Source organism: Pleurodeles waltl, chromosome 5 (assembly GCF_031143425.1).
Source record: "Pleurodeles waltl isolate 20211129_DDA chromosome 5, aPleWal1.hap1.20221129, whole genome shotgun sequence".
Taxonomy (NCBI): Eukaryota; Metazoa; Chordata; class Amphibia; order Caudata; family Salamandridae; genus Pleurodeles; species Pleurodeles waltl.
The window spans coordinates 50,339,499-50,365,275 of NC_090444.1; the positions used below are offsets into that span (position 1 = coordinate 50,339,499).

General features: G+C 45.9%; 1 protein-coding gene across 5 annotated transcripts in view; it reads right to left on the reverse strand.

Moving 5' to 3' along the window:
- Positions 1-25,777, reverse strand: part of LOC138295324 (balbiani ring protein 3-like) — a 137,154-nt gene that overhangs the window by 93,009 nt on the left and 18,368 nt on the right. For 2 of the 5 annotated variants that reach the window (XM_069233545.1, XM_069233544.1), the window contains exons 2-5: positions 23,265-23,411; positions 7,236-7,382; positions 5,321-5,470; positions 1,684-1,830 (exon numbers count right to left, since the gene is read on the reverse strand). In XM_069233545.1, the coding sequence (XP_069089646.1) occupies positions 1,684-1,830; positions 5,321-5,470; positions 7,236-7,382; positions 23,265-23,411 (591 nt within the window). The remainder of the gene's footprint in view (positions 1-1,683; positions 1,831-5,320; positions 5,471-7,235; positions 7,383-23,264; positions 23,412-25,777) is intronic. The other 3 variants (XM_069233546.1, XM_069233547.1, XM_069233548.1) reach the window with 3 other exon arrangements.

Sequence of the window (25,777 nt, forward strand, 5' to 3'; positions counted from 1 at the left end):
GCCTGTATCCTAGGTCACATAACAAGGTGTAGCTGGTATACTGCTGACAGACAGTGAGCCAAAGAGAACTTCGGTGTTGGCAGGAGGGGCCACTTTGAATTAACGCGCAGCAGGAGTTGCCACCTGCCACATTTGCACACCATAAAGGCCCTGCCTGAGCACTCTTGCAAAGGGGTTTGACACCAGTCTATTCTAAACTTCGAAAATCTGAGGCCAGAGCATGGGGGACAGGAAATTTCAAACACGTCAGGGGTAGAAACCTCCAGAAAATGATCCTACTTCAAAGTGGGCACCAGATATACATATTGGACCCCCTAGTGGAAAACTAAGAAGAAGGACTGCTGTGCTGCTCTGCAAGAAGGACTGTCCCTCTCCTGGCCTGCTGTAGTGCCCTGCTGCTCAGCTGCCCTCCTCCCTGAGTAAGAAGGACTGGACTTGCATCTTGAACCCAGGGCCACTAGAGGGATTCCAAGGGCTGGTTGGCTGGACTTCTTTCAGGGACAGAACAGGCTTCTCCATCTTCAAATCTGGACTTTGCCAGCTGTGAGTCCTACTCTACTAAGTGCTGCCACCCCAGTCCTGGACCCTCGGAAATGGGACTGAAGGTGTTCTGCCAGCCCAACTGTGATACCAGCAGGACCAATGTATGGAAGATGCTGCGTGACGCATTGTCTCATAAAAGCTCTCCATCAGAGTTGCTACGTGATGTAATGCCTCTCAAAACTCTGTAGTCAGATCTGTGCATGGCCCAACCTCAGTGTCAAAGAACTGTTGTTGCATATCCTTGATGCAGTCCTTCGCATTGCAAGCTCCTCATCAACCTCTTCCTCAATGATGGTGCAGGATCCGGCATCGCAAGCCTCACAGCTTCTTCACAACCAGCCGATGAGCACCACACCTTGATGCAGGGATTTGCAGCACAGGACCCTCATTGATGACATCCTCAACAATGACGCTGGACCTTCCATCTCAGCTACGCAGCTCTTAGGAATCGTTGCTGCATGATGTATCCTCAACGCAGGACTCCGCAACCAGGATTTAAGATACTTTCATTCAGCAAGCCTAACTGGATCCCCATAGATGGCCTGCACTCAATCTTGGTCGGCCTCAACTTGCAATTTGCTCTCGGTCCGGTTTGACCAGATATTCATAGTTGGAGCTTTGTTCTTTTTTTGCTCTGTGTTCCCCTAAATCTTCGAAAGTGATCATATCAGGTTCTGCTGATTGTATTTTTTGTCGTTTTGATCTTAAATCCTTTATGACATTTTACTCTACTATTCTCAGTTGGTATGGGGTTTTTCTTGTTTTGTGTTTCATTATTTTACTATTTGAAGGATGCATAAATACTTAACACACTGCCTCTTAGTTGGAAATGAAAGCATTTGTATCAAGGAACCAGAGAGTTAAGCACAGATTAATTTATGGTTTGCTTATGACTTTACCCTGAAAACCATTGTGATTGCCGCTTGAGTACAGTTTCACCCCCTCAACCGGTTACCCAAGTTCTAACACCTATCATTGTGACATCTTTTTGAATTCAGAGATTTCACTAAACGTATGCAGCACTTGTTCATTTGTACATGATGATGCTGTGTTTTTCCAAGTCAGGCTCAGCTTTTAAGCAGAAATACAAGTTAAGAATCAACAACAACATCACCTATCACCCCCTCTTGGCAAAAGTACCTGTCTCTGGATCCTTGCACTTTAATCCACACTGAAAAGAGCAGCACTTCTGTTTCCCCGTGCAGTCATCATCATTCTTACACTGATCCTTTTCTGCTTGGACGCATATTATGGTGTCTTTGGGGCACATTCCTGGCTTTGTGACAACTGGAAAAAATGTGAATTCATTACTTTGCATCTTTTCTTGAACCAAACCATGAAAACAAATGACAACCCATGAAAGGTGATGCAAATAGGAAGGGACGGGGATTTGTTGTTCATGAATGACTGTGGATTCCAGACTTGATCGAGTTTCTGTAGCTTTCCTTGTCTTTCTTCCATTACAGGCTGGCTGTCCAGAAAATCAGCAAGATGAAGAAGATACTTTACAGACAGTGGACAATGTAACATCTGGCATTACCTATGTACATAGAGGGCTTCATGCCCTGAATTGGTGTGGCATTACCGAGGGACATAGTGTGCATTGTGTTCATTAAAGTGACCCCCCCTTTAAGTATGGCGGAAAAGGTGAGCACAAAAAGCAGTTAAATGTAGGGCCCAGGTTAGATTTGTCAATTCAGGTGAGCAGCGTGGACACCCTGAAGTGAGCTCTTCTTAAGTATGGAAAAGTGGTTGTTGGAACTGGCCCTTTTTGCAGGGACATCCCCAAACCCATTGCCTCCTTCCTCTGACCCGTTTATTTTGGCTTTAGGACTCTGGGTACCTTACCACTGCTAATCAGTGCTATAGTGCATTGCTCTCTGTCTAAATTGTATTGGTAATTGGTTTTCAATGATTGGCACATTTGATTTACTGGCAAGTCCCTAGTAAAGTGCATTATGTGTGGCCAGGGCCTGTAAATCATATGCTACTAGGAGGCCTGCAGCACTGATCTTGCCATCCACATGAGTAGCCCTATAAACATGTCCCAGAACTGCCACTGCAGTGTCCGTGTGTGCGGTTTTGCACCCCCAATTCGAACTGGCACGTGTACCCACTTGCCAAGCCCAAACCTGCCCTTTTACTACATGAACGTCACCCCTAAGGTAGGTCCTAGGTAGCCCCATGGGCAGAGTGCATTGTCTTTAAAAGGTAGGACATGTACTGGTGTTTTTTACATGTCCTGATAGTGAAATACTACCAAATTTGTTTTTCAATATTGAAAGGCCTATCTCCCACACAAGTTAACATGGGGACTGCCTTTAAATATCCTTTAAGTACAGTTTCCTATTGGAAGCAGATTGAGATTTGGAGTTCGGGGTCTCTGAACTCACAACTTCAAAATACATCTTTTGGTAGAGTTGTTTTTTAGATTGTCTGTTTGAAAATGGCACTTTCTGCTTAACCATTCTGTGCCTCTGCCTGCCTGAGGAATCCATGTCTGGGTGAGACTGACAGTTGGGCTGTTTGTGAATTCCCTCTCGACAGTGACACAAAGGGAGCTGAGGGGTGTCCGGTATATCCTGATGAGTCTTCCTGGGCTAGAGTGGGGAGGAAGGATCTGACACCTGCACCTGAAAGGGCTGTGTCTGTCCTCATACAATGCAGTCCCCAACCCCCTGGTGTGTCTCTGGGGCCAACAGAGACTTTCCTTTGAAGTTTGCCTACTTCAAAGGCAGAAACGAGTAAAAGTAGTGGACCCAAAACCCCATATTTTTAGAATACTTCTGGATCAAGAGGAACCTCTGCTACGGAGAAGAGCTGGAGGAGGAGTACTGCCCCTTTGCTGTGTGTGCTGTTCTGGGCTGGCCTGGAGTTGCTGCTTCTGCCTTAAACAGTACAAATACTGAACTTTGCTGTGTATGCACCTGTGAAGATTCTCCAATGGCTTGAGCTGAGCTTGCCCCCTGTTCTGAAGTCTCAGGGACATCAAAGACTTAATCTGCCAGTCCCTGGGATCTTCTGCTGAGAGAATTGACTTGCTAAATGGTGCCAGATCCAGTCCCTGGGCCCTTGGAAGTGGAATCTGGTAACCTGCGGGGGAAAATCCACACCCTGCTATGTGTGCATGAGAAAAAACAACACAGCGCCTGTCCCGCGGCTGAAAATTTGATGCAGCGTCTGCCTTGTGGCTGGAGAATTGACACAGTGCCTGTTTTCAAACCGGACCCTTCGCACAGTGCGTCAGAATTTTCCACGCATCGACCCTGGTATTAAAATCTTCAACATCACCACCCTGACCTGAGGGCACTTGCACAGAAATCGAAGCATCCCTTCCCTGTGGGAAAAAAATCGATGCATTGCTTACCCGGTGGAGAAAGAATCGACGAACGGCCTCACTTGTGAGTAATGAACTGACGCTTCACTTGCTTTTCCGACGCACACTCGCCCATGCAGCTTTATTTTTGATGCATACTAGGTACTTTGTGCTAAAACAAAGCATCCATTGATTTCTCTGGATTACAACTCTTTTTACTTAAAAAATTCATATCTTTGCTTGTGTATGTTGGGCTTTTGTCGTTTTGGTCTTGTTTGATTTAAATAAATATTGGCTATTTTTCTAATCTGGTGTTGAGTCCTTTGATGGTGTTTTCACTGTGCTACTGTGTGTGTTGGTACAAATACTTTGCACATTGCTTCAGAGATAAACCTGCCAAGCTACCAAGGGGGTGAGCTGGGGTTATCCGAGCTGTGTATCTCCCTTGCCCTGACTGGAGTGAGGGTCCCTACTTGGACAGGGTGCAAACTAACTGCCAACTAGAGACCCCATGTCTAACACTGGTGATCAGCGGTGAGGAAAGGACTTTTATTCGTACTTGCCATATGGAGATTGGTGTATACTACTGTTTTATTGCAGACCATTACACAACCACATACTGTTTTTTCTCTTGGATTTCTTTTGCTTTTCTTTTTGTCCTTTTTGGAATCTCTCTGACTTTTGAAACTTTGCACCTTTATTTAACCTTGTCCACAAACATGTCCCAGTCTGGGAAGCCATCAGCAGTTATTGCAAAAGTGGTGTTTGAGCTAGGGAAACTGTAGGATTACACAGTGGATTACACAGCTGAAGCAATTTTGTAAGGAGTTTCAATGCCCTCTCAAAATCTCCAACAAGAAGGATGAGCTGCAAAAGGCGTTGAGGGCCTTGGTGGCAGCAAATGAGGCTGAGGGTACACAGCAGAGGAGAATATGGCTGTGGATGAGGAGATGCAGAGCATGCATGGTGATTTGGTGGATAACCTGGACCTACCTGGAGGGAGGGCCTCCAGTGCAGGCAGCAGTGCTTCTTCTAAAGGACTGACCCCGGAGGAACTGAGGGACAGACAGGCAGAAAGAAGGCATCGTTTAGAGCTTGAGAAGCTCAAGCTGGAATTGGCCAGGATGGAAAGAGAGGCAGAAGCAGAGAAAATGGCAATGGCCCTGGAGGAGAGAAAAATGTTGTCAGCTCCTGAGCTAAAATTGAGATAGCTAGACCTGAGAGCCATGAGGGCTGGGTCCAGTTCAGATGGTGGCAGCATAAATGTTACATCCAGTACTGTGGAAGAAGTGCACATGCCCAGAGACTTGGTACCCATCTTGAAGGAGGGGTAAGTAATGCTTTCTAGAAGTCACAAACTGTAGATGTCTCTGATGTCCTGCCTCCTTTACAACAATTTTTCTAGCTTTGTCTGGATAAAATAACATCCAAAAGGTGTGTTAGCGAAGTAGTGGTTGTTACCTGGCACAGGATCCTTGCATTCCTGATTGCAAATCTCGATGCAGCACTTCTGCTGTCCTGGGCAGTCACTGTCATTACTGCAATTGTGTTTGTACGGGGGTGGGCGATCGCACCATGAAATTCGCCTGGGACACTCACCAGATTTTATTGCTGAGAAGAAATTCACAAGTGTAAATAATACATCCCATCTTTGACTTGTATCTGAATCCTTTATGAGGAACATAAAACAATAATAATAATATGGAGGAAAGCTGTCACTTAACAGACCTGCATAAGAACAGAACATAGAATACACACCATGATGGGGGTGAGCAGGAGGTACAAGAAGACATGAGTGAGTGGCTTTATTCAGAATAAGAGAGAAAAAGAAGACTGAGGGAGAACAAACAGGATAACCCTAACACAATAAAAATACTCTTTATAGAGCTGTAAAACATTACTCCAGGATTTCAGGATTCAGAGGGATAGTCCTGATGTTTTTTGTTATGAAATGATACAATCTTAAGGAGGGTTTTTGGAGGCATCTTTATGGTTGGAGGTCATTGTGAGAAATCTGACCATATCATGGGAAACTTAAATGTTACAACTAGATTCTGACCGTTATGAGGGATTGAGGTCACCTAACCAGGTCTTTGCCAACTTTAAATGTTATAAAATGGTACTGTCTTCACCAGGGTAACACAGGGCTGTCCTGGACATACTTCTCTAAAAATACACTTTCAAAATGCAAAGACATATACATCTTTGAGCATTCTAATTCTAACTAAAGACTCACCTCCCAAAAGTCATTGGACTAATCAGGGCTTTTCATTTTCTGCGAATTTTGTGAAATTTCTGCAGATTTTTGTATCTGTTTCTCCATGTTCTGTAGCATATTCACATATGTGACCTGCACATTGTGTGGATGAGAACTCCTATTCTGCCATGTATTCAATGTTATGCACATGTCCAATATTTAAAAATACACTGACATCCCGCTCAAGTTTCTGAGGCAAATACCATGACCATCCACCAACGTAGGTGAAGGAAAAGCATCTCAGAGGAGTCTCAAAGGGACTGAAATATAAATATTACACTCACTGTGTACTCATCACACATTCTGCAATTTAGCATGCAAAGCACTTTAGTCTGTGAATGCTCAAAGCACTCCAGTATACCCTGATCACACTTACAGGTAAGCCACAACTTGTGCAGACACATAGCAATTCATGTATACCTAATCTTTATGCATAAACAGTTATGCACATGTGTAAATATGCTTATACTAAATTTTGCAGAAGTACATTCGGACCCTTTTCTTTCACACTCTCTCTAGGACAACTGTGTATATAATAAATAATGGGTGCATAGGGAGGCACTTGGATTTATGAGCTTCAGATTTAGGTCCTTTGCAGTGCATTCTGGGAAGCTGCAGGAACTTTCAAACGCAAGGTAAAGATATAGCGCATTACCCTGACTGTGACATATTCCTGCTGTTAGTTTAGATAGCAATTTAGCGTACATATCTCTTGTTAGCTTGGATACAGGTTGTTAACTTTTAAAAGCAGGTTTTACAAGATTCATCCTGTATACCAGTGGTTCCCAACCTGTGGGCCGGGGACCCTTGGGGGTCCGCGAAGCCTCGTCAGGGGGTCAGCGGCAGCTTAAAAAATGTAATAATGTTAGGTCCCAGCTATCAGTATTGACTCAGTGGGGGTCCCCCGGTTCCAATAATGATTCAGTGGGGGTCCCCATGGCTCCAGTATTGATAAAATGGGGGTCCACAGAAGTGAAAAGGTTGGGAACCACTGCTGTATACCTCTGGTGTGTATAGTGTCCTGCCCTCATCTGGGCAGGCCGGGCTCAGTTTAGAAACAGAAACACAAGTGGAGATTTCACATCAACATCAGATGTCACTCTCGCCTGACACTGATAACTGTCTCTGGAGCCTTGCACTTTAATCCACACCGGAAGTAGCAGCACTTCTGATTCCCTGTGCAGTCATCATCATTCTTACACTGACCCTTTTCTGCTTGGACGCATACTATGGTGTCTTTGGGGCACACTCCTGGCTTTGTTACAACTGAAAAAAATGTGAATTCATTACTTTGCATCTTTTCTTGAACCAAACAATGAAAACAAATGACAACCCATGAAATGTTATGCTAATAGGAAGGGTTGGGGATTTGTTGTTTATGAATGACTGTGGATTCCAGACTTGATCGAGTTTCTGTAGCTTTCCTTGTCTTTCTTACATTACAGGCTGGCTGTCCAGAAAATCAGCAAGATGAAGAAGATACTTTACAGACAGTGGACAATGTAAAATCTGGCATTACCTATGTAAATAGAGGGCTTCATGCCCTGAATTGGTGTGGCATTACAGAGGGACATAGTGTGCATTGTGTTCATTATAGAGACCCCCCAGCTTTAAGTATGGCAAAAAAGGAAGCACAAAAAGCAGTTCAGTGTGGGGCTATGGTTAACTTTGGCAGTTCAGAGGAGCAGCATGGACAGAAAATACTGAGCTCTTGTTAAGTATCGGAACAGTGGTTGTTGCACCTGGCCCTTTTTGCAGGGACAGCCCCAAACTGTCTGCCTCCTTTCTCCTATTTGTTCTGACCTTTTTTTGTTGGCTTTAGGACTCTGGGAACTTTACCACTTCTAACTAGTGCTAATGTGCATATGCTCTATGTCTAAATTGTATTGCGAAATTGGTTTTCCATTTTGGCACATTTGATTTACTGGTAAGTCTCTAGTAAACAGCACTATGTGTGCCCAGGGCCTGTAAATCAGATGCTACTAGTGGGCCTGCAGCACTGATTGTGTCACCCACAGGAGTAGCCATGTAAAATGTCTCCGACCTGCCACTGCATTGTCTGTGTGTGCAGTTTTCCACTGCCAATTCGACCTGGCAAGTGTACCCAATCGCCAGGCCCAAACCTTCCCTTTCACTACATGTACGTCACCCCTAAGGTAGGCCCTAGGTAGCCCCATGGGCAGGGTGCAGTGTATGTTAAAGGTGGGACATGTACTGATGTGTTTTACATGTCCTAATAGTGAAATACTGCCTAATTCGGTTTTTACTATTGCATGCCCTATCTCCCCCATAGGGTAACATGGGGGCTGCCTTTAAGTATCTTTTAAATGCAGTCTCTCATTGGGAGCAGATTGCGATATGGAGTTTGGGGTCTCTGAACCAGTGCTTAATTTGTAAATAAAAATTGTGCTGGTAACCAAAGCTCTCCTCTTAAACATGCATCTACTGCAATTAAATGTGTGAACATGGAATACCGAGGCAGCGCAATCCTGAGGCCATGTTTGGCCTCTTCAATCCATTTGAAGCTACTCCCTGCTCCTTCAGCTCAGTCTTGCAGCTTTCTGCTTTCTCCCATTGTGACGCTTTTTTGTTCTTCTCTTCCTCCGTCTTTCCCATTTGTGTCTTTTGCTCGCAGTACATGCTTGAGGAAGAAAAATAAGTGCCGGCCCTCAGAAATAAGTGTCAGTGCTCTGCACCAGAAACAACCAGCACAAATTAAGCACTGCTCTGAACACACAATTTAAAAATACATCCTTTGGTAAAGTTGGCTTTTGGATTGTCTGTTTGAAAATGGCACTTTTAGAAAGTAGGCATTTTCTTGCTTAACTATTCTGTGCCTCTGCCTGCTTGTGGAATCTACGCCTGGGTCAGACTGACAGTTGGGCTGTTTGTGAATTCCCTCTACACAGTGACACAAAGGGAGCTGAGGTGTGCCCTGTGTAAGGGCTTGGACTGAGCTTGCACCATGTTCTGAAGTCTCAAGGACATCAAAGACTTCACCTGGCAGTGCCTGGGCTCTTCTTCCAGTTCTGGGCCCATAGAAGTGGAAGCAGGTAGCCTGCATGGGAAATTCCATGCACTGCTGTGTGAGCATCAGAAAATTCGATGTAGTGCCTGTCCTGCGGCTTAAATTTTGACACAGCGCCTGCTACGCTGCTGGAGAATCGATGCAGCACCTGCTCTCAGCGCAGACCCTTTGCACAGTGAGTCGGAATTTTCAACGCATCGAAACTGCCCATCAAAATATTCAACATCACCGCACTGACCTGAGGCTGCTTGTTCAGAAATCGACACATTCCTTCCCTGCGGGGGAAAGAGTCAACGCATCACTTACTCAGAGGAGAAGGAATTGACGAACGGCCTCACTTGTGAGTAAAGTAGCAGGAGATAGGCCACTGGACAGGGAGGCTTTGCATGAATGACCTATCAGCACTGGTTGCTACTCATTTAATACTGCCTCGGTAGTGATCTAATTGTTTTATCATAGGTGTGTTCTTGTTGCACCTGCAATAGGAGACTACATTGGAAGTAACACACAGCACATATTGCATGTGTTTTGTTACCTGACCTGGGCTCCCTGCATTCTCGAGCACAATAGTCGACGCAGCACTTCTGCGCTCATGGGCAGTCCCTGTCATTGCTACACTGATGAAGATATGGTGGAGTATAATCACACATCTTAGCATGTGCTGGACACTCACCACGTTTCACTGCACAAGAAACAGCCACAGACAGGAAAACCAAAGTCCAATCTTGGCCTCATTCCCAGAGCTCAAAAATATGTTTGTTTCTTACTCTCATTTACAAAGCAATAACTTAATTCTCCTAAACCATTTTTGGTATAGACAACATGGTGGGCAATAATCTCAAATCATTCACATGTTATCATGATATCATTGAACCACCCTCTATCAGTTACAATTAAAAATCTCAACAGTGAAAAAGCTCCTGAATCAAATGTCAGGCTTGTAAACCTTGTAGCGAGCTGGTTGGCCTAGGTAATGCTCTCTAGTTTTGAGCACTTTTTAAATCAGTTGACCTACTTATTCATGGAAAACCTGCACCATTACTCTGATATACAAAACTGGCCAGCCCTCAGTTCCAACACCTTACAAACTGATATGACTTTTGGAAATAGACAAAGGGGGTACACAGTGAAGAAACACCAAATCAGTCAGAGACTGAAAACATCTTGGCACTACCTTAAGAGGGCTTTGTGTTTTTTTGACAGTGGGGAAGATATTTTACCTTGCATCAACCTATATATAAATTCACAGTAGCAAAGGCAATATGAATATATGCACACTTTTAGGTTACACTACCATCGGGAGAAACCATAAGACAAAATTGCAGACAACTATTGTGCACCACACCAGACTTCACATACCAATGACGTTCACTTCTACACCGACCTGCAAGTACCGCTACAAGAGGGAATTTTCAAACATGACTCCTTTCAAAAAGGAATTAGGTAAACAATAACTAGAGAATGAGGGAAAGGCAAAGCATGTTTGTGTCCACACTTATAAAATCTCTATTATTGTAAAGAGATGAGTCCACATGCAATGTAGGTGTACTGTACTACCATAAGAGCACAGGTATATTGATTTTAAAGTGAATGCCTTCTCGGTCAGCATGTATAGCGAGCTGGGAAGTGTGGGTGGAGGTTGCGAGAGTGGGGGTGCTTGCTGGGAAGTAGTGGGATCTTTAGCCGCAGCAGGGTTGGAGAGCGCTAAGAATGTGCAGTACAGGTAGAGCATCTTGACTTTAACTCCACGTTAGTCAGGGAGATCACAAGTTTACAGAGACGGAGACCGGTGTGGACTGTCTCTGAGTCTGAAGACTGCATTCTAAACATTAGTAGGTCTGATGAAAAATATTTAGCGGGCAAATTCCAGAAAAGGCTCCACCTGCTGTTCACTGGCAACCCATGGGAGGCTCGGTTGGGTTATTTTTTAATAGCCCTTTTTGGAAAAATACATTACTGATGACTTCTTCCTTAAGTGAACATGCTCTGGTCACTAAGAATTGACTATAACGGGTTAACATTGGGTGATGTAATGATTGGTTAGGATAGTGGATCCCAAACGTCTTTGGCCCGCGGCTCCCTTGAACTATTGGCCGTTGGCTGCATTTCCAAATTATGTTACTTTTGTGGGTGGGTGGGTGGAGGATATAAGCCCAGCCTAGGCAGCACCTCCATTTTTCTCCCTGAAAATAATTGGGATGAAGACGATAAAGGTATTATAATCATATGACTGAACCATCCAATTTTATTTAGCTGTAACTGCGAGCATGGACCAAGGAATTCCCCTTGCACAGAGGATACTGTTTCCTTTGCCAACACCCAACATGGTCAGTGTTTTTACAATATGGTCTAGCATTTTAGAAATCCTTGAAGCGCATGGAGAAGGTAAGCACTAAGGTGTATCTTCATCCAAGAGAGAGCCTTCTGAATGTGCCATGATGCTAATATTGTAGAAAAGGCACTAAAACTCACCTCAAACATACACAGATCGATATGGACATTAGTTACAGGAAGTACAATACCGTCCAAATTACAAACCAGAAATTAAATACAGAGAGCATGCTCCTTAGGCACGATGCACAGTGCAATGGGATTATCCACCTCAGCAGAACGGGACGCAGTTGGCTTAGCTGCCAAATTTTAAGAGTGCACGAGTGGCATTTCCATGATTTTAGGGCACCTATGAGTATAATTCACATTACTCGTGTGTGAAACCTTATGTGACACTTTATCACGAACCCTTGATTAAGACAAATGGTGGTACAAAATGAAAATCTTGTTTTACTAAATATTTTCTAGTACCTGGATTAAATAAACGACCCATACCTGACGTGAACTTTGTGATTTCGGAAGTTGTCCTGTGTCCTGTCACAGCTTATCAGACCCTCCTCTAATATGTTTAGTAGCGTTAAATCAAATGCAGATCGTTAAATAGCTGCTGTTTTATCTAGTTTGGTAATCCAAAGTGCTTCATTTGATGTCTGTTGATATTTCTCCACATTATTTAACCACAATTTTCTGATTTCTGAAGGACAGAAGGCCGCCTTAGCCTTTTGGAAATTGTACTCTTTTAACAGGACACGTGCTTTGAGTGTGAACGTTAATGAGACGCTCTCACTTTACTTAAATGGTTGACCACGACTAACCCAGACCTCTCCTCCACCATAGGAAGCAGTGTATATGTGACTTACCAGGGTCTTTGAAATGCTGCAGCTCCTGCCATCTGCCGCCACCAGCCAGTGTGCTGCACACTTATCACAGCTCCCTTTCAAATTGTTGCTGCTGGTGACCATGTTGTTGCATAGGGCTGGGCTGCCTCCCAGGTTCTGCAATGCAGCCAGCTTTAATTTTTTCTGGGATGGAGCCTGTCAGATTTCTCGGGACTGAAGATGTTTACAGCACTCAATCAATCAATCAATCAAAACATTTATTAAGCACACTACTCACCTGTTAGGGTCTCAAGGCGCAGAGGGGGGAGGAGGGTTGCCGTTTACTGCTCAAAAAGCCATGTCTTGAGGTGCTTTCTGAAAGTTAGGAGGTCCTGGGTCTTGCGTAGGTTGGTGGGGAGGGAGTTCCAGGTCTTGGTGGTGAGGTGGGAGAAGGATCTGCCTCCGGTGGTGGTGCGTTGGATGAGGGGGACTATGGCGAGGGTGAGGTCAGCAGAGCGGAGAAGTCGAGTAGGTGTGTGGAAGTTTACTTGTTTGTTAAGGTAGGCTGGTCCAGTGTCATGGAGGGATTTGTGAGCATAGATCAGGAATTTGAAGATTATTTTTTTGCTGATGGGCAGCCAGTGTAGGGATCTGAGGTGAGCAGAGATGTGTTTGTGGCAGGGGAGGTTGAGGATGAGACGTGCGGCTGAGTTATGGGTTTGCTGGAGTTTTTTCTGAAGCTTGGCTGTGGTACCAGCGTAGAGGGCATTGCCGTATTCCAGTCTGCTGCTGATGAGGGAATGGGTGACAGTTTTTCTTGTTTCTAAGGGGATCCATTTGAAAGTCTTTCGTAGCATGCGAAGAGCGTTGAAGCAGGAGGACGATATGGTGTTGATCTGCTGGGCCATGGAGAGAGATGAGTCTAAGACGATGCCGAGGTTGCGTGTGTGGGTGGTGGGTGTTGGGGGTGGTCCGAGGGCGGCGGGCCACCAGGAGTCGTCCCATGCTGTCTTGTTGGGCCCGAAGATGATGATTTCTGTTTTGTTGGAGTTAAGTTTGAGGTGGCTTGCTGTCATCCATTTGGCGATGTCGAGGAGTCCGGCGTGCAGGTTTGTCTTGGCGGTGGAAGGGTTCCTGGTGAGGGAGATGATGAGCTGGGTGTTGTCTGCGTAAGAGATGATGGTGATTCCGTGGGGGCGGAGGATGTTGGTGAGGGGGGCCATGTATATGTTGAAGAGGATGGGGCTGAGGGAGGAACCTTGGGGGTACCCGTAGATGATCTTGGTGGCTGGAGACCAGAAGGGAGGGAAGCAAACTCTTTGGGTTCTTTCGGCAAGGAAGGAGGTGAGACAGTCTAGGGCCTTGTGTGGGATTGCTGCGTCAAAAAGGCATGCGCAGACGTTTTGGTGGCATACAGTGTTGAATGCTGCGGGGAGGTCCAGGAGGATGAGAGGGACGTTCTGATGTCATCTGTGCAGGCTATGAGGGCGGTTTCAGTGCTGCGGTTCTTGCAGAATCCAGACTGGGAGGCGTTGAGTGTGTTGTTTTCCTCTAAGAAGTGAGACAGTTGGGCGTTCACTATCTTCTCGGCGACCTTGGCGGGGAAGGGAAGAAGGGAGATGAGACAGTAGTTTGTGAGGTCTTCCGGGTTTGCTTTGGGTTTTTTGATGAGTGCGTTGACTTCGGCATGCTTCCAGAAGCCTGGGAAGGTTGCGTGTCGAAGGAGCTGTTGATTACCCCGCGGAGCTGGGGAGCGATGATTTGGCTGGCCTCGTTGAAAATGTGGTAGGGGCAGGAGTCCATGGGGGAGCCTGAGTAGACTGAGTTCATGTTTTTTTCGGTTTCTTCGTCTTGGTTGGGGTCCAGGTGTGTAGTTGGTTGGTGTGGGGGGGCGTTGTGTTGTTGGTCGTGTTGGTGGTGGTGGGTGCTGATGCTGTGAAACTGTGGTGGATGTCTACGATTTTGAGGTGAAAGTAGTTGGAGGGGTAGTTGGAAAGGTTTTGGGTGTGAGGGGGGTCGATGGTGCTGGATTTTGGTTTGGTGAGCTCTTTGACGATGGAAAGAGTTCCTAGCTGTTGTGTGGGTTACTGTCCAAGCGTTCTTTGTAGAAGGACCGTTTGGTGGTCCGGATGAGTTGGTGGTGTTTACGTATGGCTGTTTTGAGGGTGGAGAAATTGCTCATTGAGGGTTCTGGTCAAACACTTGTGTGCTGTGCAGGTGACCAGACAAAAACTGTGCTTCTGGTTTTCTAAAGCACACATGGCCAGAGGGTAGGAGCTCAGAAGTTGACTTTTTGTGTCAACAATCTCTGGTAATATGTGCCCAGGGCTTGAAGGCATGGGCCCAGCAGGCTGCAAAACAACATCCTAGACCACATCAGAAACACTTTTTTGTTTGCCACAACACTGTGACGGGTCGTATAGTGAAAGAGGCACAGCAGTTGGCAGATTAGGATTCGGTATCACAGAAAAACAACAGGGAGAGGACAGTAAGAGGCCTTTGTGCCTCAGAACACACGTATTGTACTGCAGCGAGTCTGGCGTGGTTCCAACACTTAGAACATTTCAGACACACTCGCAATCATAGAAATAGAAAGAACACCGCATGAACACGGTCCTCAGAGGAGAACTGCATCTTTCAACATTCAATGGTTCCCAAAGTATGTGTTTGATGCGCCACAACCCTGGCTAGTTTTGATGGCACACCAAGGTGCCTCTGCGCACACACTGGGAACCACTGTCCCATGTGACACAGGATTACTTTCGAGGAAATCTCAGGGTAATTGGATGATGACTCTCAACATCCACATGAGCATCCATACTCTACACCATCCACTTAGGCTTAAAACACAATATTAATCAGAGCTTCAAAGCAATGACTGTTCAGTTTATGTGGTACTGTTCACTATGTAGTTCTCTAACAGCTAATTGCAAACTTACCACTGTTCATCTGCTTCTCAGTCCATTACCCACAACATTTACCAAAACAAATTAACAACGCCTGTTAACCTACAGGTATTGATTTCACTATATCCTTATCCTTCAAACATCACAATGCAGTGTCAGACCTACTACTACTCACTAATGCCACTAACAGTCATTCACAGTTTTCCCCAGTCACCCGTACTCCTAACCCACACCCATGCTTCACCGCTCACTCTTATCCGTCACTCAGTTAATATGAACTTCGTTCACATGCCCTCATCACCAAATATTCACAGTCACAGTCAGGCACACTTGCCATTGCCATTACCACCTACTGATGACACCATAGTGGTTCCCATTGTGCTAATCCAACTACATACCCACAGGAACTCAAATTCCTCAGTCACACTAGTATCTATTCTCACTGGTCACTGAACACCACTTACAACATTTACCCAAGCTACAACAGCAGCTCACAAAACTACAGACTCAACTGAACACCCACTCGCTCAAAAACATTCAGAACAAAACTTGCACTTCTCACTCACTCCCGGTAAGAGTTGCTGTGTAACAGTATGGAAAGCACACGTCATGAGCCCTGAACATTAGATGTAAGCACATTGAAGGGCATATTTATAATGCCCAGCACCACCTTGCGCCACATTGACATCATTATTTTTTATGTTAATGTGGCCCAGTGAGGCTAAAATCCCTGCGTCGTATTTACAGAGTGGCGCAATGCATGCATTGCGCCACTCTGTAACCCTTTGTGCTACATTATGCCTGCGCCCCCCATTAGCGGAGCCGGAAAAATGGTGCAAGGACATCTATGAGGTTTCCTTGTGCCATTTTTTTACTGAACTTTTAACGCCTGCTCAAGAGCAGACGTTAAAAGGGGGCTTCCATTCTTTAGAATGGGCCACTATGTGCTCTGCAGGAGTAGCTCCAATAATTTGGCACTACTCCTGCAGAGTACATCAATAGCGCCATGACGCTATCGCCCCCTACCCTGCGCCATGGTGCGCTGTATTTTACATACAGCGCACACTTGGTGGTGGTGGGGGGGGCTAAAGGGCACAGGGAAAGCAGCGCCTGCACTCAGTGCAGCGCCACTTTCCATAAATATGCCCTTTATAATCTGGATGAGTGTGACTGTGCACCGTCAGTGACTTGGTCAAGGAGGGCATGAAAGAGCCCAAATTGGTTCATAAATTCAAAAATGGTCGAAACAGGGGCCCCTAAATTATGCTTGGCCCAAGGCCCCAAAAATCCTGAAGATGTCCCTGGCCTGGAGCGCTGCACTGAATCGCTCAGAGCTATTTTAGGTTATTTCAGCCCAGTGTGCATTGCAGGCCCTGTGTAGTCAGGGAGCTCCTTGCCCGTCAGCCATTCTGGATTAATGGTGCCCCAGATGTTATTAGAACAAGGTGACATTCCTGCTTGACTGGTCTGCAGGGCAGAGGGCCAGGGCACATTTGCCTCTTATTAATCACCAGCCTACTGCATTACTTTTGTACTGGCGTTCATAGAAGTAAAACACAACATTCTGCAGGATGATACATAAAATACTCTGACAGAGAGCTGGAGTTGACCCTGTGCATGACACAAAGTTAGTTTAGGAAAGGCAGAAATGTTTCAGCAGAGAACACATTCATAGCTAGGCTAGCAGCTGCAATCATTACACTGAACATGTATTTAGCGCCCAACACACCCTGAATCACGTCCTGGCTCCATAATAGTTTATCGTTCCTAAAGCTGTACATGATAATTCCTCCAAGCACACGCCTAGCCTTACTACACTATTTCAAGACCTTTTTACCCCATAAATATAATCTTTGTGTCATCTACATTCTGGACCCTTGTAGGGGTGCAGCTTCCAGGTGTGCAGCAGGCGCAGTGTGACCGTGACACTGAACCCTGGCTATTTCTTTACTTCAAAGTCCAAACGGCAGCCGGGGGGGGGGGAGCATTTCCTTCCTTGCACTGGGGCGCATGACACACTGGCCACTCCACTGGCCCCTGGTCACGGGTGAAAAAGCTGCTCTCTCTTGAACCCCTGCCGCCAGTATATACGAAACCCCAATAAAACCTGCCTGCTTTTTTCAAACTTTTGGAGACAATGATTTTTCAAAGGTATTTCACTAAAAGCTGTTCTTTACTTCGATTCCTCCGGCTGTATTTGCTAGACTTTTGCTAGTCTTTTACCAAGCATCTTGAAGGCTCTTAAGTGTACTGCGCATCATAAACCTACAAAAATATAAAAATAAAACACATAAAACCATAATATTGGTACCCACTGTTCTGAGACCGTATTTATCCAACTTTCCAACCTCAGATAGGTCATGCAGGATTGTAACCCTTGATGTATTTTAAACCTTTTTACGAACACATGACATCACAAATCCACCAGTGATGCATGTTCTCCTAAAATGGCCTGATTCACAATTCTGTTTCCTCTGTGGATGAGTTGCATTCCTGGTACCACCATGCTCATCATATGGTAGGGCGGAGGGTCCTTACACTCCAGGCCCTTTGGTTTTCAAAGCCCCCTCTCTTTTGGGAACATTTACAGATTTTAATTGTAAATAATCTTGCTTCTTCAATAATAATGACGAGGTTGTCGCGATGTGGCAGATCGGGGCAAAGATGAAAGAGGTACCACCCTTAACAGTTGAGCGGCAAAGACCATGTTTGTCAATGCCCTCGTTTACTTAACACCTCAGGTCGAGACTCAGTCTCCCAGTCTCTACTGGAAACACTGTAGCGGAGAGCCTGGGTGACACTCTACATCCCTCCCATGTTTTAATCAGGAGGACACATGTACTCTGCCCGTAGGCAGACAACTATAAGGCAAAAGAAAAGAAAAAGAAAAGAAAACAGCAGGGATAACAGTGATCAAAACAACCAGTCAATACATAAAACACAAAGGTGGTCATTACGCACCCCGGCGGTCAGTGCAATAGTGGAGGTATTACCGCCAAGAGGATGGCGGTACATACCTCTACTATTATGACACTGGCGGTTTCGCCAAAGCCAAACTACCAAGTTAACATACCAACTGCACAGCGGTATCGACCGCTGGCCTGGCGACTACAGTCTCCAGCCCGGTGGCCGTCACTAGGCCGCCCATGGCATTTTGGCCCCGCCCACCGCCATGGTTTCTGTGGTTTTTGTACCGCCACGAAAACCATGACGGTAGGCACTATCAGTGCCAGGGAATTCCTTCTCTGGCACTGATAGGGGTCTCCACCACCCCCTCCCCAGAGTCCTCCCCCACCCTACCCCCAACATATACACACATACAAGCACATACATACACACCCATACACACATTCAAACACAGTCACACACACCCGCACACAACACACCCACCCTCTCTCCTGTTGGAGAACCTGACTTACCTGTTTGCAGGGGGTCCTCCGGCAGGAGACGGGAAGCGGCGCTGCAGCCAGCAGCAGAGTCCACCAGCAGGCCATATAATGGAACATGATACTGTAGGTGGTATTTTGCTGGCGTGGCGCTGCTGCTGGCAGCAGCACCACCTTACCACCGTCTGCCCAATGACCATTGCCAGAATTCCACCAGCCTCCTGGCGGAATTCTGGCTACGTTCATAATTCCATGGACGTTCAGTAGCCACAGTGAAGGTATGTTGGTGGCCGTCGCCGTGGTGGTAGGCGGCATTTGCTGCCAATGTCATAATGCGGGCCAAAGTCTTTCAACCGCTGGCTGGGAGTCGGGTTGGGTATAAGGTCTCTAACCAACCAGTTCCACTCGGTGCTCACCACCCATCATAAGGGATCCAGCTCCGCCCGGTCTCGTGGGGCGTTCCTGGCACCATCAGCCCTCAATTCATCTCTCCTCCATTCAGCAAAGAGTTCTCCTTTGACAGCCTCTTCCCCTTCATCCTCAGGGTCACAGGCGACCCCACCATCGCCCAGCTCCACCCATTTGAACCAGGACACGTTTGGGGTGACATATCACTCTCCGCTTCAGACAGTTACCATAGTCCCATTAATCTTGTCCACCCTCCACACATTGGGTTCGTATGGGGTCTGGAATTTCCATCCCAGATGTTCGTCCTTCAAAACGACTGCGTCTCTGAGCTGCAGATCTGAGCGTCTCGTCTGCAGCTTTTCACTTGCCTTTTTGAGGGGGCTCCTGGCAGTGCCTTAGTCAACCAAGTAGGTGACTTCTCCCTTTTTCTCAACAATAATGTGGGGACCACTCCATTTGTCTTGGAGTGCTCTTGGGGTCACAGGCTCCAAGACCCACACTTTCTGCCCTGGTTGGTACTGAATCAGAACAGCCTTCTGGTCATGCCATTGCTTTTGGAGCTCTTGGCTGGCCTGAAGGTTTTTACTGGCCTTTTTCATGTACTCAGCCATTCTAGATCTTAGGCCAAGTACATAGTCCACTATGTCTTGCTTTGGAGCTTTTAAAGGTTGTTCCCAACCCTCCTTCACAAGTGTTAGGGGACCTCTTACAGGGTGTCCAAATAGGAGTTCAAAGGGGCTGAAGCCCACTCCTTTTTGGGGTACCTCCCTGTAAGCAAAAAGGAGGCAAGGTAACAGGACATCCCATCTCCTGCGGAGTTTGTCAGGGAGTCCCATTATCATTCCTTTGAGAGTTTTATTAAACCTCTCAACTAGTCCATTTGTTTGTGGATGATAGGGTGTGGTGAACTTGTATGTCACACCACATTCATTCCACATGGCCTTTAAGTAAGCAGATATGAAATTGCTTCCTCTGTCTGATACCACCTCTTTTGGGAAGCCCACCCTGGAAAAGACTCCCAGCAGGGCCTTTGCCACTGCAGGGGCTGTAGAGGTCCTTAGAGGAATTGCTTCAGGATATCTGGTGGCATGGTCCACTACCACCAAGATAAACCTATTGCCTGAAGCAGTAGGAGGGTCAAGGGGGCCAACTATGTCAACCCCTACCCTTTCAAAGGGAACCCCAACCACAGGCAGTGGAATAAGGGTTGCCTTTGGAGTGCTACCTGTCTTGCCACTGGCTTGACAGGTTTCACAGGACTTACACAATTCCTTTGTGTCCTCTGACATTCTAGGCCAATGAAACAAGGGGACAAGCCTGTTCCAAGTTTTCATTTGCCCCAAATGTCCAGCTAAGGGAATGTCGTGGGCTAGAGTTAGGAGGAACTTTCTGTATTCCTGAGGAATCACCAATCTCCTGGCAGCTCCAGGTTCGGGATCCCTTGCTTCAGTATACAAAAGGTTATCCTCTCAGTAAACTCTGTGAGAGTCACTGACATCCCCATTTGCTTGTTTGACAGCTTGCTGCCTTAGACCCTCTAGTGTGGGACAGGCATGCTGTGCCACACTCAGCTCCTCCCTGGCAGGCCCCCCTTCACCCAAAAGCTCAGCAGTGTCTGCTTCCAGCTCATCTGGTGTAGGTTCTGCACAGGGTGGAAATTCTTCTTCCTCAGAAGTTGAATCCACTGTAGAGGGAGGGATAGTAGGTAGTGTTTTACCTTCACTAACCCTAGCTTTAGGGAGCACTTGGTCCATTCTTCCAGGATCCAAGTCACCCTGTCCTTTTTGCTTTTTGGCCTGAGCCCTGGTCAAAGCAAAAATATGCCCTGGAATGGGCAGCATTGCTGCATGAGCCTCCAACTCCACTTCTGCCCAAGCTGATGTCTCTAAATCGTTCCCTAGTAGACAGTCTACAGGTAAATCTGAGGCAACCACAACTTTCTTTGGACCAGTAAACCCCCCCCCCCATTTGAGATTCACAACAGCCATGGGGTGTCTAAGAGTGTTGTTATGAGCATCGGTTACTTGGTACTGGTGACCAAGTAGGTGTTGTTCAGGGTGGACCAGTTTCTCTATTACCATTGTAACACTGGCCCCTGTGTCCCTGTACGCCTGAACCTCAACACCATTTATTAGGGGTAGTTGCTTGTACTTATCCATGTTAAGGGGACAAGCAACCAAGGTGGCTAAATCAATAGCCCCCTCAGAGAATAACACAGCCTCTGTGGTCTCCCTAACAAGACCAACCCCAACTAAATTACCAAAAGTGAGCCCAGCTACTCCCTTGGATTGGCTATTAGTAGGTTTGCTCCCACCACCACTGCTATTACTAGGGGCACTAGGTGTAGCAGCAGGGGTTGTAGTGGTAGGAGGCTTGGTGCTTTTCTTTGGGCAACTGGGATCAGTTGTCCAATGGCCTTTTATTTTACATAAATAGCACCATGGTTTCTTTTCTTTGTTTTGATTTGAAGAGGATTTGGGCCCACCACCCCCACCAGAGTGTTTTTGTTGGCCTGATGAAGACTCATTTTTAGATTTGTCCCCACCCTTGTCAGAAGACTTACAATCCTTCTTCTTGCCATCCTGGTCACCCCCTGTATGAACTTTTCTGTTCACCCTTGTTCTGACCCATTTGTCTGCCTTCTTTACCAATTCTTGGGGAGAGGTCAGATCAGAGTCTACCAGGTACTGGTGTAACAAATCAGACAAACAATTATTAAGACTATGCTCTCTCAGGATTAAGTTATACAGGCTTTCATAGTCAGAAACTTTACTGCCATGTAACCACCCCTCCAAGGCCTTCACTGAATGTTCAACAAAGTCTACCCAGTCTTGTGAAGACTCCTTTTTGGTTTCTCTGAACTTGATCCTGTATTGTTCAGTGGTTAAGCCATAACCATCAAGGAGTGCATTCTTAAGAACTGCAAAATTATTGGCTTCACTTTCTTTTACAGTAAGGAGCCTATCCCTACCCTTTCCACTGAAAGATAGCCATAGGATAGCAGCCCACTGCCTTTGAGGGACCTCCTAAACAACACAGGCCCTCTCAAGTGCAGCAAACCACTTGTTAATGTCATCCCCCTCCTTGTAAGGGGGAACTATCTTGTGCAGATTCCTAAAATCATGCTCTTTTACAGGATGACTATTTGGAATACTGCTGCTGCCACCATGGGGTCCTAACCCCAACCTCTGTCTTTCTCTTTCTAAATCAAAGGACTGCCTATCTAAATCCAGCTGTTGCTTCTTGAGCTTCAGCCTGGATTCTTCCACTCTCAATCTATTGAGCTCCCTTTCTAACACTCTGTCATCAGGGTGGGTGGGTGGGACATGCCTTGAAACAGAAGTATGGTGAGAATGCACAGAGGGAGACCTGGCCCTAAAAGATGGCACTCTAACAACCTGGCTAACAGAAGTAATACTCCTATTGTGATGAGAACTCACATTAGTACCAGCATTGCTAGGTAGCCTGCTAATGGGCAGGTTGGGAAGGTTCCCTTCAAAATCTTTTGCTAGGGGTGCCCCAGGGTCAGATTGGGAACCATCGGCTAATTTCTCAACAGAAGTGCCAACTAAGGTCTTTTCTTGTTCAATGAGCATATTAACCAACAGTTCTCTAGAGGGATTCTTCCCTACCCCTTAACCTCTTTCAATGCAGACACTCCTTGCTCCTTTCCAGCTAAGGTGATCATAAGCATGTTTGGACAGATCAACAGTTTGATCTATGCCAGACATTTTAGAAAGTGTTTAAGGGACAGAAAAAGAAAGAAAAAGTTTTTAGAACGTTTTAAAGGACAGAAAAAAAACTTTTAAAACTTTTTAAGAACTTTTTGAAAGTTTAGAGGTACTTTTCAGCACTTAGCAAAGAAGTGAGAGAAGAAAAGCAAAACTTTTTGGTTAGGTGTACATACACTGAACTTGTTTTGTATATTTTTCTCTTATGAAAAGTACAATATGACAAAGTGGTAAGTAGTTGCAAAGTACTTATCCCACCGCTGCACAACCAATTTAGGATGCTGGACTGGCTTGTAGTCAGTACCAAGGGGTACTTACACCTTGCACCAGGCCCAGGTATCCCTCAAACAGTTACCCAAGTTCTAACACCTATCATTGTGACATCATTTTTAATTCAGAGATTTCACTAAACGTATGCAGCACTTGTTCATTTGTACATGATGATGCTGTGTTTTTCTAAGTCAGGCTCAGATTTTAAGTAGAAATACAAGTTAAGAATCAACAACAACATCACCTATCACCCCCTCTTGGCAAAAATACCTGTCTCTGGAGCCTTGCACTTTAATCCACACTGGAAGTTGCAGCACTTCTGTTTCCCTGTGCAGTCATCATCATTCTTACACTGATCCTTTTCTGCTTGAACGCATATTATGGTGTCTTTGGGGCACATTCCTGGCTTTGTGACAACTGAAAAAAATGTGAATTCATTACTTTGCATCTTTTCTTTTGAACCAAACCATGAAAACAAATGACAACCCATGAAGGTGATGTTGGAAAATGGGTTATTGGTAAGGGCAGGTAGGTACCTACACTTAGACACACAAAAAAAGGGAGCACACTGCCTCACACTCCAGCATAAAATAGCCCCTATGCATCATGGTAAATGCAGTCATTTGATTTAAAGATAGAGACATTTTTCAAAAAGTCTTTCACCTTAAGTAGGTGCAGCAAGTGCTGTATCTCTGGACACGTGTTTCTGGCTTTCGGCCGTCATCAGCAGAGAGAAAATATATCTGAAGGGGTTGCTTGAAGTGCCGCCGAATGTCTTCACAGGTTTTTGTACCACTCAGTAGGCGAACAGGTGCATCACCAGAGCTCGTCAGCTCGTAGGCTCACGGGAGCCGTCAATTAGACACACAAAAAAAGGGAGCACACTGCCTCACACTCCAGCATAAAATAGCCCCTATGCATCATGGTAAATGCAGTCATTTGATTTAAAGATAGAGAAATTTTTCAAAAAGTCTTTCACCTTAAGTAGGTGCAGCAAGTGCTGTATCTCTGGACACGTGTTTTTGGCTTTCGGCCGTCATCAGCAGAGAGAAAATATATCTGAAGGGGTTGCTTGAAGTGCCGCCGAATGTCTTCACAGGTTTTTGTACCACTCAGTAGGCGAACAGGTGCATCACCAGAGCTCGTCAGCTCGTAGGCTCACGGGAGCCGTCAATTAGACACACAAAAAAAGGGAGCACACTGCCTCACACTCCAGCATAAAATAGCCCCTATGCATCATGGTAAATGCAGTCATTTGATTTAAAGATAGAGAAATTTTTCAAAAAGTCTTTCACCTTAAGTAGGTGCAGCAAGTGCTGTATCTCTGGACACGTGTTTCTGGCTTTCGGCCGTCATCAGCAGAGAGAAAATATATCTGAAGGGGTTGCTTGAAGTGCCGCCGAATGTCTTCACAGGTTTTTGTACCACTCAGTAGGCGAACAGGTGCATCACCAGAGCTCGTCAGCTCGTAGGCTCACGGGAGCCGTCAATTAGACACACAAAAAAAGGGAGCACACTGCCTCACACTCCAGCATAAAATAGCCCCTATGCATCATGGTAAATGCAGTCATTTGATTTAAAGATAGAGAAATTTTTCAAAAAGTCTTTCACCTTAAGTAGGTGCAGCAAGTGCTGTATCTCTGGACACGTGTTTCTGGCTTTCGGCCGTCATCAGCAGAGAGAAAATATATCTGAAGGGGTTGCTTGAAGTGCCGCCGAATGTCTTCACAGGTTTTTGTACCACTCAGTAGGCGAACAGGTGCATCACCAGAGCTCGTCAGCTCGTAGGCTCACGGGAGCCGTCAATTAGACACACAAAAAAAGGGAGCACACTGCCTCACACTCCAGCATAAAATAGCCCCTATGCATCATGGTAAATGCAGTCATTTGATTTAAAGATAGAGAAATTTTTCAAAAAGTCTTTCACCTTAAGTAGGTGCAGCAAGTGCTGTATCTCTGGACACGTGTTTCTGGCTTTCGGCCGTCATCAGCAGAGAGAAAATATATCTGAAGGGGTTGCTTGAAGTGCCGCCGAATGTCTTCACAGGTTTTTGTACCACTCAGTAGGCGAACAGGTGCATCACCAGAGCTCGTCAGCTCGTAGGCTCACGGGAGCCGTCAATTAGACTCACAAAAAAAGGGAGCACACTGCCTCACACTCCAGCATAAAATAGCCCCTATGCATCATGGTAAATGCAGTCATTTGATTTAAAGATAGAGAAATTTTTCAAAAAGTCTTTCACCTTAAGTAGGTGCAGCAAGTGCTGTATCTCTGGACACGTGTTTCTGGCTTTCGGCCGTCATCAGCAGAGAGAAAATATATCTGAAGGGGTTGCTTGAAGTGCCGCCGAATGTCTTCACAGGTTTTTGTACCACTCAGTAGGCGAACAGGTGCATCACCAGAGCTCGTCAGCTCGTAGGCTCACGGGAGCCGTCAATTAGACACACAAAAAAAGGGAGCACACTGCCTCACACTCCAGCATAAAATAGCCCCTATGCATCATGGTAAATGCAGTCATTTGATTTAAAGATAGAGAAATTTTTCAAAAAGTCTTTCACCTTAAGTAGGTGCAGCAAGTGCTGTATCTCTGGACACGTGTTTCTGGCTTTCGGCCGTCATCAGCAGAGAGAAAATATATCTGAAGGGGTTGCTTGAAGTGCCGCCGAATGTCTTCACAGGTTTTTGTACCACTCAGTAGGCTCCCGTGAGCCCCTTGCTGACGAGCACTGGCGATGCACCTGTGTGCCTACTGAGTGGTACAAAAACCTGTTAAGACGTTTGG